The 14636-nt window shown below is 38.8% G+C and overlaps 1 protein-coding gene across 1 annotated transcript; it reads right to left on the bottom strand.

The window, feature by feature from the left end:
* Window positions 1-9068: 9068 nt before the first annotated feature.
* LOC114554503 (E3 ubiquitin-protein ligase TRIM39-like) lies at window positions 9069-10472 on the bottom strand. The gene has a single exon (XM_028576393.1). The coding sequence runs from the start codon at window positions 10394-10396 to the stop codon at window positions 9833-9835; it is 564 nt and encodes a 187-aa protein (XP_028432194.1). The 5' UTR covers window positions 10397-10472; the 3' UTR covers window positions 9069-9832.
* Window positions 10473-14636: the final 4164 nt, after the last annotated feature.

Below are 14636 nucleotides of genomic sequence, written 5' to 3'. Positions count from 1 at the left end.
AAACTAAGTTAAACAACATGTTTTAAGATAAGATAAGAGAAGATAAAATAGACTTTATTAATCCCACACTGGGGAAATATCTGTGTTACAAAAGCTCAAAAGAAAAAAATGTACACACATCAAAATAACACAAATACACATACATACAGTGTTTCCTCTATGTTGATTTTGTAGTGGCGGCCCACCATGGCAAAATTTCTGCCACCACTGTATCAGAAATAGGGCTGTACAGGGCTTGTTGTTTGGACAGACCTGCCCCCACTCCTAAAAAGAATCCTAAAGGAAACAATGGACATAGGAAAAAATATATACATAAAGTATAAAAAATTGAAAAAATGGAATTTGTTATAATAATAATAGTAATAAAAAAATATGTACACAATAAAACCATATAAACAGACAGTATATTTCAAAGATATACAGATGTCCATAAGATGGCAAACGTATTTGTGTAGGTGTATTTATTTCAACATAAACCTGTCTTTTTAAAAATAAAATGAGATGCCGACACGATACAAGATTACATTTTTCATTTGGTTCGGTTTGCTTTCACACTGCACGTTATCAAATGCACCAAACAATGTAAACACAGGTCACGTGGTTGAAACAGCCGCTTGTTTATAGGACAGAATATCTCAGCAACACAAATATATAACGTCTCGGGTTTTCTGGTTCTCCTTTAGTGTTTCTGATATTTTAGAAGAAGGCAATCAATGTGATCAGCGGACAGACACTTTCTGTGTTTATTGTTTTGGATTGTTCTCACCTGAAGTAAACCGAACTGTAAAGCGAACTGAGGGGGCTTTCACACCTGAAAGTCCGAACCAAGGTCTGGACCAAGGTTCATGTATTTTGAATTTGATCTGGTAAGTTTTGGTTTCACACTGCAGTTATGCAAGCGCACTAAAGATCTATACGTGACAAAACTACGTCCTGCCGTCATCACATGAGCTACGTTTCCAGATACTTATAATTGATAAGAACATTTTCTAAATTGGATTATTTCGAATTGTGACTTTGTCACCTGTATTTTTACATTTAGACACGACAAAAAAGGATATGTTGATTAGTTTCTGGATTTAGATTAACAATGTTTATTATTGTTTTGGACATAATTCGTTCCAAGCTTCAGCTACATTTGAAAATGTTATTTGACATGACATTCAGACTAGCATAGTGGCATCAGGTGTCTGATGATAAACTAGCTCATGACAACTGAGAATCCCAAATGTGCAGGTCAATGCATTCTCATGAACAGGTTCATATGATAACAAACAAAAAGTTATGCACAACAATTCGTTTGATATTCTACAAAATTAGGGGGTTACATGATAAGCGGTCACATGGAAGTTGCTGACAGTTTAACAAGATAATATCTTGTAATATCGGTCCATCAGAACAGAAACAAGTAGACATGACCAAAACTGACTCCCATGAATTGATTGGTTTGTAGATGGGCTTCCTCGTCCTCTCGTATCCTCTCTCTCTCTTTCTGTAGCAACACACAGGGTGAAAAGAGGAGCTGCAGCAATGTGCAGTACAACAAAAATATGTTTTTAGTTTTAGTTTTTAAATTAAACCATGTAAACCTATTCTGGTACAACCTCTAAATACAATTATGAACCTGAAAATGAGCATAATATGAGCACTTCAAGCATCACTTGCTGTTCTCCACTTCATCAGGGTTAGAAAAGGTGCAGCCAAGGGAGATGAAATGATTGCAAAAACAAGATAGTATGGTGCTGTTGAATAAACTGGAGGCTGTTGCCACTTTTTAGCACTATTGTATTTTCTTATTGCTTTAACTTTCACAAGAGCCCACCTTAAAACTGTTAAAACTGTTAAATAGACACCTTAAATAGAAGGACTCCTCTGATTAAATAATTAACACCAGAATTCAACTGATGGAAACTGAATGAAACACTTTTACAGAATCATCTTTTCTTTATTACATCAAATAGAAAATTGTTCATATATTTTGGAAAATTTAGAATAAATTTAATGTAATTTAACAGATTTTAATGTATAATCTGGACTAAATTTAAGAGAAAAAGTTTTTGGGATCTGAACAATGATGCTGCATAAACATGCAGTTTTTGATAAATTGATTAATTTCCCTCTATTTGGATTAAATCAGCTTCTACAAAGTGTTTGCTGCTCCACACAAACAAGTCAAAATGATAAAACATAAACAACAACTTAAAAAGAAAAAATTATTGTTAAAAAAGAATGAAACATGAAAAAACGTCTCCTATTGCCTTTGACTGCAGCACTTCAACATATTTTATTGTTTTGGCATTTAGGCCTTTATTTTCCTGACAGCTTGGACATGAGAGGGGAGAGAGGGGAAAGTACATGCAGGAAAAGTGCCGCAGGTAGGAATTGAACCTGCAGCCTCTGTGTCGAGGATAGAGCCTCTATATATGGTGTGTGCTCCGAGGCCCCCAGGAGTTCAACATATTTGATGCAGATATTGTTTTTGCAGAATTCACTTAACTTAACAAAAAAGTGTGAAATAACTGAAAATATGTCTTATATTTTAGATTCCTCGAAGTAGCCACCCTTTGCTTTTTTGATAGCACTGCGAACGCTTGGTGTTCTCTCAATGATAGGGTTGGGTATCGTTTTTTTTTTTTTTTTTCGATTCCGGTGCTAAATCGATACTTTTAAAACGGTGCCGGTGCCTAAACGGTGCCTGAATCGGTACTTTTCAATAAAGTTAAAAAAAAAAGAAGAAGAAAAAAAATAAGTGTAGTAAACAACAGTCAGTGACTTGTTTATTGCTAAGGCCATGGTCAAAATTAAAGATTTAATAATAATGTAATAACTATAACAATAACAATAACTTATTTCACCAGTAAATTGCTGTTGAACCCCAGATGGGAAAAGGGTATTTTACAATTACTGTGAATGCACCACAAGGCTACCTGTTTTAAGTGAATCTGTGTTGTTTAATTCCGACAACGGCAGCTGCAAGTGAACGCACCGTCTGTGTTGTTTAATTCCGACCATATAAACATACTGTATATCTATGAATTGCGACAACGGCAGCTGCTGCGCTGCAGAGCAGACTGTTACATCCCGCTGTAGAAGTCCTCCACAGTGAAATACAGTCACACTTTACACTGTTTAACGTTAGCTGTCAGCATTTTAACCGTGATTAATCCAGCTGCTAGCTAAAGGTAGGCTAACGTTACATGCTGTCAGGTGTAGTGTAAAGTCGAGCACCGAAATGAGGCACCGAAACTTTCGTTCTTATTCGGTCTCGTTAATACCGTTTACGTCGGCACCGGTTCCCTATTGGCACTGAGTTTCGGTACCCAACCCTACTCAATGAGCTTCATGAGGTAGTCACCTGAAATGGTTTTCACTTCACAGGTGTGCTTTGTCAGGGTCAATTAGTGGAATTTCTTCTCTTATTAATGGGGTTGGGACCATCAGTTGTGTTGTGCAGAAGTCAGGTTGATACACAGCCGACAGCCCTATTGGACAACTGTTAGAATTCATATTATGGCAAGAACCAATCAGCTAAGTAAAGAGAAACGAGTGGCCATCATTACTTTAACAAATGAAGGTCAGTCAGTCTGGAAAATTGCGAAAACTTTGAACGTGTCCCCAAGTGCTGTCGCAAAAACCATCAAGCGCTACAACGAAACTGACTCACATGAGGACCGCCCCAGGAAAGGAAGACCAAGAGTCACCTGTGCTGCTGACGATAAGTTCATCCTAGTCAACAGCCTCACAAATCGCAAGTTAACAGCAGCTCAGATTAGAGACCAGATGAATGCCACACAGAGTTCTAGCAGCAGACACATCTCTAGAACAACTGTTAAGAGGAGACTGCACGAATCAGGCCTTCATGGTCAAGTAGCTGCTAGGAAACCACTGCTAAGGAGAGGCAACAAGCAGAAGAGATTTGTTTGGGCCAAGAAACACAAGGAATGGACATCAGACCAGTGGAAATCTGTGCTGATCTTTGGTTCCAACCGCCGTGTCTTTGTGCGACGCAGAAAATGTGAATGGATGGATTCTACATGCCTGGTTCTCACCGTGAAGCATGGAGGAGGAGGTGTGATGGTGTGGGGTTGCTTTGCTGGTGACACTGTTGGGGATTTATTCAAAATTGAAGGCATACTGAACCAGCATGGCTACCACAGCATCCTGCAGCAACATACCATCCCATCCGGTTTATGTTTACTTGGACCATCATTTATTTTTCAACAGGACAATGACCCCAAACACACCTCCAGGCTGTGTAAGGGCTATTTGACCAAGAAGGAGAGTGATGGAGTGCTGCACCAGATGACCTGGCCTCCACAGTCACCGGACCTGAACCCAATCGAGATGGTTTGGGGTGAGCTGGACCGCAAGGTGAAGGCAAAAGGGCCAACAAGTGCTAACTCCTTCAAGACTGTTGGAAAACCATTTCAGGTGACTACCTCTTGAAGCTCATCAAGAGAATGCCAAGAGTGTGCAAAGCAGTAATCAGAGGAAAGGGTGGCTACTTTGAAGAAACTAGAATATAAGCCCAAGATAATAGTTTTCAGTTATTTCTGAAGTTACTTTTTGTTAAGTACATAATTCCACGTGTTCATTCATAGTTTTGATGCCTTCAGTGAGAATCTACAATGTAAATAGTCATGAAAATAAAGGAAACACATTGAATGAGAAGGTGTGTCCAAACCTTTGGCCTGTACTGTAGGCACATATAATGAAAAGAATGTACGTTTGTCTACATATTTTGTAATAAAAACTAATAAAATGTAGCATAGAAAATGCTGGAGTCGATGTTTGGCCCCAGTCCATGTGTCTACTTGTTTCTGTTCAGATGGACCAATAATAAAAGATATTGTCTTTTAAACTGTCAGCAACAAGTATTCATGCTTCAATGTGTTATACACCCTGACAGGCTTTTCTCATGAACCATTTGTACATATAGCTACACAAAGTAAAGCTCTGTAATAGATGTATTCTATGTATTTATTACTGTCACCAGCACATTATTTGCTGCTGCATAAGAGCGTGAAGATCCTCGTAGGGAGGAGGTCGGGGGGGATGTTTGGCTCCTAAACACAGGGCTTTCAAGCCAACTAACTTAGCCAGCAACAAGAGACCAGCAACAGCTTTACTGACACTTTGAGTAAGGCTTTAGACTTTCAAGTGAAGAAATATTTACCTTCTCCGCTGACAGGAATAACAAATGTCCAAATTCCTCTACAGTGCGAGAGTAAGTCGCGTGATTATGACACCATCGTTAGCCAATTTTTACAAAAACGTCTACTACGGAGCCATAACATCAGATACAAGGTAATGGAGCCTTTTTTTACATTGTTGTGTTTCTTTAGAAATAAACAATGGACAAATACAGTCTTTAAACGCTTCAGATGTAAAGTTATTCGCTGTCAAAGTGACGTCAGGATGAATGGCGGTCAATGGAATGCTAACGGCGGGTGATGGCTTATAAGCATAGACAGTATATAATGGACCAATAGACCCCGTTGCTCTGGACGGAGACCAGTGAAGGCTATTAGAAGCACTTTTCCGGTGATGGCCAGCTTTACTGCGCAGCCTCCAACTGAGAGAATGTGACGTGAGCAACGTGTCTGAAAGTTGTAAGTCTTCTGGTAGCTGTGCCAAGAGAAATCTCAATCATTCCCAATCTTACAGATACGGAGACTGTAGGTGTATGTAAGGAGATAACATGGGCACAGGCTAATTATTGATCACTAACATGCTAGTTAACATTAGTAATAAAACCTAAACATCTCATCTAAGTCGAAACTGCCTGCGAGCTTCTCCTGTACTATACGGTAATTCCTCTACTGTGCGACAGTAAGTCACTTGGTTATGACACAATCGTTAGCTTATTTTTACAAAAACGTCTGCTACGGAGCCATAACGTAAGGTACAAGGTAATGAAGCCTTTTATACATTGTCGTGTTTCTTTGGAACTAAACAACTGGTGCTACCATTGGGTGCTATGCGTTACTGGGTAGGGATGGGCGTATCAATCCTGTGGTATTGATATATCGATATACTCACGCTACTCATTTGGCATTGATTTCCTTAAAAAAGTATCGATATAAACTAAAAAATAATAATTGGGGGTGTATGCATCACTTTCAGCTGTTTTAGATTACTTACTTAAATTACTATGTGCTGTGACACCCCTGTACCTGGCGGCGTATTGAGCTGGCCCATGTCACGGGACAGGAGACGAGCGAATGAGCGTCAATGTCCGACCCAATGCGTGCGACACAGCCAAGTTCATTTTCTCAGGGAACAACTGTCTTTCTTATGCAGGTTTATAGGATAAGGAAATCCTAGTTTATTCTGAACTTTATAACCTCTTGTTTTTGCTTCAGTGAAGTGTTACATGTTTACTTCTACAAAGAGGTTCGAAACATAACATTGTTATGATGTATTAGTTTTTTTTTTCCTTTTAGCTTTTTCTACCAAGATTGGTATTTTTTCTTTTTTTGAGAAATAAGAAAAGTGAAAATGTGTGTGTTTTTGTTCATATTTAATTTATTTCATTCATATTTATGTTACTTATTTTAATTTTAATTTTATTATGTATTGACCATAATACATTTTATATAAATGGTCTGTATTTGTCTTGTGATTTGTCTTAAATGTAATAATATTTTTACTGACAAAAATTGCCAATAAGAAATTAACGGTATCGTTATCGGTATCGATGAAAATGCAAGAAAAAGTATCGGTATAGTATCGAATCCTAAAAGTGTGGTATCGCCCATCCCTGTTACTGGGAGAGGCTTACCTCCTTGGTTTAAACACAACCAGACAGTCGACGTCTTCTTCTTTGGTGTTCTAGATGGTAGTCATGTTACTCATTACTGCCACCTTCTGGAGTTACGTATTTCCTCCAAATTAAAACTTTAGATTTTTTTACAACTTTACTGAAATAATACATTCATATATACAGCATTTCAGACAACACTCAAAATAATGATACTGAGAAACAATAATATGACTTTAATTAAATAATGTTTATTAAATAACAATTGTGTTATTTGCAAGAACAAAGTATGTAGAGGGGATGAATAAACAATAATATAAAATTACATCAAGGGAAAAAGAAATGGTTCCTCTAAAAGTTCAGTTTTGTTACTTTTTTTAGTGTCTATAAGTTTGAGAGACTTAATATATTCCTTAAATTCAGAGCACATTCACCGTCTCTCTTTCACATACATGTAAGCACTGAGCTTCCCTGGTCTTATAAAAAGATGATAGCCTGCCAGAGCTTCCTATAATTGGTCCGAATGTCTGAAACATCCAAAAAGTGTTTTCATACTGCAAACGAACCGAACCATGGTTCAGTTTGGTCGGAACTGAGACCACCTCTTCTGATTGGACCAAAATGTGGTCTTTTGATCCGGACCGTGGTCCAAGGCACCTTTCTCACCTGCAATTTTGGTTCGGACTAAACTAAAAAGTCTGAAAATCCGGTTATGAGGTAGGTGTAAAACGCCCCCACTGATGGAAACTGAATGAAATTAAATAAATAAAAAAAAATAATAATGATTGTCTGCTCAAACATTCAGTTATTAATAATTTTATAATTTTAATTTTTTTGTGATCAAATCAGCATCTACAAAGTGTTTTCTGTCTTCATGGCTCTACACACACTAGTCAAAATAATAAAACATCAACAACAATTTAAAATAAAAACAGTATTGATAAAAACGCAAAAGGCTAAATGAATCAAAAGATCAAAAACCAAATGAAATCATTTTACACATGAAAAAAATTAAACTTGCTTTTGACTGCATCACGTGAATTTTTGGGTTGTATTGTAAATCGGTTGGATTAAAGTGTCAGCTAGATGAATTACAAAAAATAGGTAAACAAAAACAGAGAATGTCAAACTAAACAAACAATAAGCAAAACTAAACATTTATCTTAAACAAAAAAACAAGGATATTTTTGTATTAATGAGAAATTAAAAGGACAGGTGCAGATTAAGAGGTTACATTCTGCGACTTTTCCCTTTAAGAAATAAACATCATGAATATAATCTTCCTCTTTATCTCTAGCAGCTCTACTCCACTGTCACACACCTTCACTTGTATTATCTTCAGTGGGACTTGTATGACTGCTTATGTATGGAAACAAATTCTTATTAAAAAATAATGATATCTTCTCAGTAATAGTGTATGTGAAGGTGTGTATGTGTGTGTTAGTATCAGCATTAGAGAACGACAGCTTAATAAGCAGTTTGTGGCTTATTCACATACAGTAACTTAACAAAATTTTGTATTTCGATCTCATAGCTTATTAAAGTTAAAGCAAAGTTTAAAAAAGTGTTAATTTTGCTTATGAAAACACGTTTATAAAAACAAAAAAAAAGTACTAAAATTCTAAAAATACAAAGTATTGAGGGTTGATTTTAAGGGAAAATAGCACTCCCCCTTGCTTCCTAAAGTATTGGGACACCCTACCTCTACATGAGAATGCGCAAAAATGAGGGTTAGGGCAAAAATAGGGGAAGGGAAGGTATTGGGACAGAGCCTTAGCATCACTTTACTGATCTCTACTTCATCAGGGTTAGAAAAAGCTGAGGGAGATGAAATTATTGCAAAAACAAGATAGTATGGTGCTGTAGAATAAACTGGAGGCTGTTGCCACTTTTTAGCACTATTGTATTTTCTCATTGCTTTAACCCTTGTGTTGTCCTCGGGTCAAAATGGTTTCAAAACAGTCTCCTGACTAAACTTTGACAGATACCAGTCTGTGATTCACTCAACATCCTCTGATCTTAACTATTATGCAAAAATAATTCGTAAGTTCTGCTGAAGTGATAAAAAAGTGACAAAAAAGCGTCAAAAGCATTAAAAAAGCAACAAAAACGTTGGAAAAAGCAACATAAATATTTTATATTCAATTTAGACCCGGAAGGTTCATGGTCGACAGGAAGACAGCACAAGGGTTAACTTTCACAGGAGCCCATCTTAAAACTGACATGTCCACCTTAAATAGAAGGACTCCTCCTCTGATTAAATAATTAATAGCAGAATTCAACTGATGGAAACTGAATGAAACACTTTTACAGAATCACATTTTCTTTATTACATCAAATAGAAAATTGTTGATATATTTTGGAAAATTTAGAATTAATTTCATGTAATTTAACATAGATATAATCTGGACTAGAATTTAAGAGAAAACGTTTTTGGGATCTGAACAATGATGCTGCATAAACATGCAGTTTTTGCTAAATTGATTCATTTCCCTCTATTTGGATTAAATCAGCATCTACGAAGTGTTTGCACAAACAAGTCAAAATGATAAAACATAAACAACAATTTAAAGAGAAAAAAGTATTGTTAAAAAAGAATAAAACATATCAACTTTGTCTCCTATTGCCTGTGACTGCAGCACTGCGGCATTTAGGCCTTTATTTTTGTGACAGCTTGGACATGAGAGAGGGGGAATGACATACAGGGAAAGTGCTGCAGGTCGGAATTGAACCTGCAGCCTCTGTGTCGAGGACAGAGCCTCTATATATGGGCGTGTGCTCTACTACTAGTTCACCCAGGCCCCCAGGAGTTCAACATATTTGATGCAGATATTGTTTTTGCAGAATTCTGCAATTTTTGGTTTTGTATTGTAAATCGCATGGATAAAGGTGTCAGCTAGATTATTGTAATCTTTAAAAAGGTCAACTAAACAAAAAGCAGACTGTGAAACTAAACAACAAATGAAAAGAAAATGAAACATATCTTTGTAATAATGAGACATTAGGATGAGAAATGATGTAAAAGGTGAAATTCAGCGAACATCATGAATATAACCATCCTCTTTTTCTCTAACTGCTCTGCTCCACTGTCACACACACGTTCACTGGTGATATCTTCAGTGGGACGTTAACCCCAGTGCTAATGAATGGAAACATCTTCTCTGAGAAAGTGTGTGTGAAGGTGTGTATGTGTGTGTTGTGTGTGTTAGTATCAGCATCAAAGAACGACAGCTTTCCTCTGTTCCAGTCCAGAGTCAGTCTGATCCTCTGGAGCTTCTTCTGCACTACGAGATCAGTCGTTGGAGCTGGTGGAGACCATGCTGAGTATTTACCTTGATAGAAACCTATTCTCCATAATCCAGACTGTATGACTCCCTTCCTCTGGACAGACTCTGCTAACACACCCAGTGACCAGCCTGTACTGTCTCCAACCTCGACATCCCAGCTGTGAGTCCCTGAGTTAAACCCCTCAGAGCCCAGGACAAAGGGGTATCTACCAAACCTCTCTGGGTTATCAGGAAGCTGCTTTCTCTTTCCTAGTCTCACACTGGTCCGATCTTTAGACAGGGTGAGGGTTGGATAACAAGATTTTGGGTCCAGAATCACAGGAGTGTAGGAGACCATGTCCTTCATCTTGTTCCAGATGTTGAAGCTCAGGTTGCCCAGGTGTTTGGCCTCGTCTATCAGAGCTCCTGAGAGCAGCTGTGGATCATCCAGCAGGGGGCGCTGCTGGACTCTTTCCACTGCAGCCTTGTAGTTGATCAGGAATGAGACGTCTTCAGCTCTCAGCTGCTCCTCTGTGGCTCTGACTGTGTCTGAAAGAGCTGCTATCTCTCTGCTCAGAGCCTCCATCTTCTCCTTCATCTTCTGTTCCTCTTCCTCCCTCAGTGCAGCCAACCTGGCCTCCTCTTCCTTTTCTAGAAACTGGTGAAGCTTCTTAAACTGCTTCCTAATCTGCGTCTCTGTGCGTCGGGCCTGGAGCTTTATGTGTTCTGCTGTTTGTTCAAACTTCACTTTAACTTGATCAAAAACCTTTAACTTCTCCTTTAAGGACTCCAGAGTTTCCTGAAGCTCCTTCCTGTGTTGTCGTGCAGCTTTATCGATCTGTCTGATTCTGTGGTTGGTGTGTGTTTCTGAAGCTCTCTGATCTCTCTCCAGTAAGAAGGCCTCACACAGGTTCTTCAACACCAGGTTACAAGGTGGTTCATACAAAGATCTTTTCTTACAAACTGGACACTCCTTTGTTGGTTTCTGTCTCCACCATCTCTGCAGACAGTCTTTACAGAAGCTGTGGCTACATGACAGAAGAACAGGATTTCTAAAGACATCATGACAGACCTGACAGCAGAGATCCTCCTCTGATCTGGAAGCCATTATGTCTCTGAGTGAAGCTGAAAACAGAAGATAGGAAGTACAGTCAGTCATGCCTCCCCTCCCTTCTCTACTAACTTCGCTGAAATTTGTGTTTATAGTCAAACTCACCTTCAGTGTGTGGAGTGTCAGCAGGTTGAAGCAGCAGTGTTGTAGTTTTCCACTTTTCTCTCCTGTAGCTGAACTCACTCAGAGGAAGATGTTAGTTTGATCGGAAAGTGAATTTGATCGTGTTCATCTCTCTGTAGTGAGCGCGAAAAAAACGGTTTCCTGGTTTGTCTCGGGTGAGTCAGTTGAGGTTAGAGCTCTGTCACACTTCCTCTGCTGAGAGGCTGGGTCACCGGTTAGAATGCATGAGCCTGGAGACGTCACTTAACAAAGGTTTATTTCCTCTCAAAATAGAGATGCAAATGCAAAAAAAAATGTAAACATTTTTTAAATATATTTTATTAACAGATAGTGGCATATAGTGGCTTACTCACATACAGTAACTGTAACACAATTTCATTTCTTCATCTCAAAACTTATTAAAATTAAAGTGAAGTTTTAAAAAGTTTTCATTTGCCTTATGAGATACACAAACGTTTATATAACACTTAGAATATGTTTTTCAATTCTAAAAAATACAGAGAAAGAAAACTATCCAAAATAAGAGTTCTTTAATATACATTGACGTGAATAATAATTATTAGTTACATGGCAGAATTAAAAGGCTATACATAATGTATTTTCAAGCAAGGTCCGTTGGGACGTTGTGTAAAATGTAAATAAAAACAGAATACAATGATTTGCAAATCCCTTTCAACCTATATTCGATTGAATACACGACAAAGACAAGATATTTAATGTTCAAACTGATAAACTTCATTGTTTTTTTTGCAAATATTCACCCATTTATAATTTGATGCCTGCAACACATTCCAAAAAAGCTGGGACAAGGGCAACAAAAGACTGGGAAAGTTGAGAAATGCTCAAAAAACAGCTGTTTGGAACATTCCACAGGTTAATTGGTCATGATTGGGTATGAAAGAAGCATCCCCAAAAGCAAGGGCGCAGGAAGGGGGTGCTGAGGGTGCTGCAGCACCCCTGCTGGCAAGAGCTGGATTTTATATTTTTTAAATAATTACTAATTCACTGTCTGACATTATTTATATTTTTGTATATCAAATAATGAGGCAAATAGCAAAAAAGGGTTATGCATAGGTTTGAATATAGCCTATTAAAAATGTACTTATAGCGGCTTGGTAATTATCATGAAATACGGGAATATGTTCAGCTTACTTCCTGTTCATGTGTGGAAAAGAACTATGGTTTACACGCTGGTTCAGTGTCTCCTGAAACTTTGGTTATTCTGCAAAAAGAATAAGATGCTTTAAAGATAATCCCATTCCCTGTGAGGGCAATGCCTGTAAGTACGATTGTTTCATTGCATATGTTTTGTGTAACAGAAACCGCTGTGACGTGGTTAGGACATTTGCTGTGGAGAAGGCACAAGTTAGGAAATTGTTGGCGAGGTAATTGCAGCCTGATTATTAGCATATATTTGAAGCCAAACATCTCTGGTGTGGTTTTGACAATCAGAAAAGTATACCTTAGCTATATACTGAAACAGGCTAATGATGTCAAGTGCGCTTTTATGATGTAGGTGCACGCAGTGGAGTCGGAGTGGCGAGTGCTGTCACATTTTGTGGAACAGTGGAATTTGTGGCTGCCCAGGACTTTTCTAAAGCTTCTCACTCTCACCCATACACTTCGCTAAAATGACGTATTTACGTATATACAGTAGCTTTCAGCATCTGAAGCGACGAAAAAAGCTTTGAAGATGAAGTAACACTAAGAGCGACTACGGTAGCGAGTAGTATCTAAGGCCGAAATTCCGTGTAGGGAGGTTGGTTGAGGTGGTGGATGGGTCAAACAGAACTTTTACCCAGGAGACCGGGGTTCGTGTCCCATCTGTCATGTTTCTAAACTCAACCGTCACTTTCTTCTTTTCCTAAACTCAACCGTTCCGTTATTCCCGCGTGTCACAGAAACGTAAGCCCACCCACAACTTTTTCCTTAAAGGGATATTTCACCATTGAAAAGATGAATATATCTTTAAATTGGGTCACTTATGTAGTAGAAATGTGAAAAGTGTTTAGAAATTGGTGGCTTCTAGGCTGAGAAAAGCCAGAAAATGTGTTTTTGGCTCATGTGGATGAAAGACACCAAATCCCAGAATGCACTTCACTGCTTTTACCGTTTACAGACAGACAGACAGACAGTTCAACAGTCAACTCAACAAGTGTGTTTTATTGTCATTTCAACCATATCCACGAAACGTTTCACCGTGGCTCTAGTGGTGTTACACATTTGAAATATATAAAATTGGAATTTGTGTGGGATGTAAAATGGTCGGCATCTAACAGTCACAAACTCCACCAGCAGTTAGCAGTTAGTTGGAAAGAAGCACCCCATTTCTGCACCAGGCAGTCCATGTTAACACAGCCCACCTCCACTAGTCTTACCCGGTGACAGAGCAGCAGGCTGGATAGTCCGGTACCGCAACATTTCAAAAACACAGCAGTCTCTGAACTCGCGTTGGGAGTTTCGTTGAAGTTGGATGTAGTCCAGTTTGTTGTCTAATGAGCGGACACTTGCAAGCAGGATTGATGGAACAGGTGGCCGGCTAGCGTTAGCTTTCCACCGACACTTTCTTTAAACGTCCCCCGCTGATGATGTCCCTTTACCGGCCAGATGCATCGAACAACACCGCTGGTCTCCATACTCAGCGGGCGAAGCTCGCGTTGTGTGTTGAGTATTCCGTCTGTAATAAAGTGTCCTGCATATTCTCCGATCTGTCCCAATGAATCCCGGTGGTACACGTGTGTAGTAGTTTGAATGCACTTAATTGTTAAAATTTCCGTTGGTCTCTCGCTGCTGGGGGGGTTAGGGTTAGGTAGTGACAATTTATCGAGACTCCCGCGGGTCACGGTATTCCCAATCAACAAATGTATTAGGAGTTGTAAGTGGTTCTCTTTTCTAAAACAAAATGCCTAGCAAATCTTTGGGCGCACTCACCGCATTGCAGCGTCATTTCTTAATTTATTCTCCCGCTCCCGCCTGCTCCCATTGATTTCTATGCTTGATCCATCCCGAACATGTTACTGACAGTGAAATTGACTCCCGTACGTACGTATGGGAGTCAATTTCAGTGTCGGAGTCCCGAAAAATTGTCACCGTCTACTGCTGATTAGTTTAATGCTAAATCGGTGAAGTATCCCTTTAACATAACGTCAAACGTCAAAAGGGACGCCAGTAGTCCCGACCAAGCGCGTTTAGATGTTTGGCTCCTAAAACACAGGGCTTTCAAGCCAACTAACTTAGCCAGCAACAAGAGACCATCAACAGCCGTGAAGTCGCCAAGTGTAACGTTACTTTACTTTACTGACACTATGAGTAAGGCTTTTAGACTTCCAAGTGAAGACATATTTACCTTCTCCGCTGACAGGAATAACAAATG

This window comes from Perca flavescens, chromosome 4, assembly GCF_004354835.1.
Source record: "Perca flavescens isolate YP-PL-M2 chromosome 4, PFLA_1.0, whole genome shotgun sequence".
Classification (NCBI taxonomy): domain Eukaryota; kingdom Metazoa; phylum Chordata; class Actinopteri; order Perciformes; family Percidae; genus Perca; species Perca flavescens.
Note: the sequence above shows the minus strand (reverse complement) of the source record. Positions and strands in the feature narration are given on the sequence as shown.

Coding starts and splice junctions, on each gene's coding strand:
- LOC114554503 (XM_028576393.1), bottom strand. CDS start 10,396: ATGAAGGACATGGTCTCCTACACTCCTGTGATTCTGGACCCAAAATCT.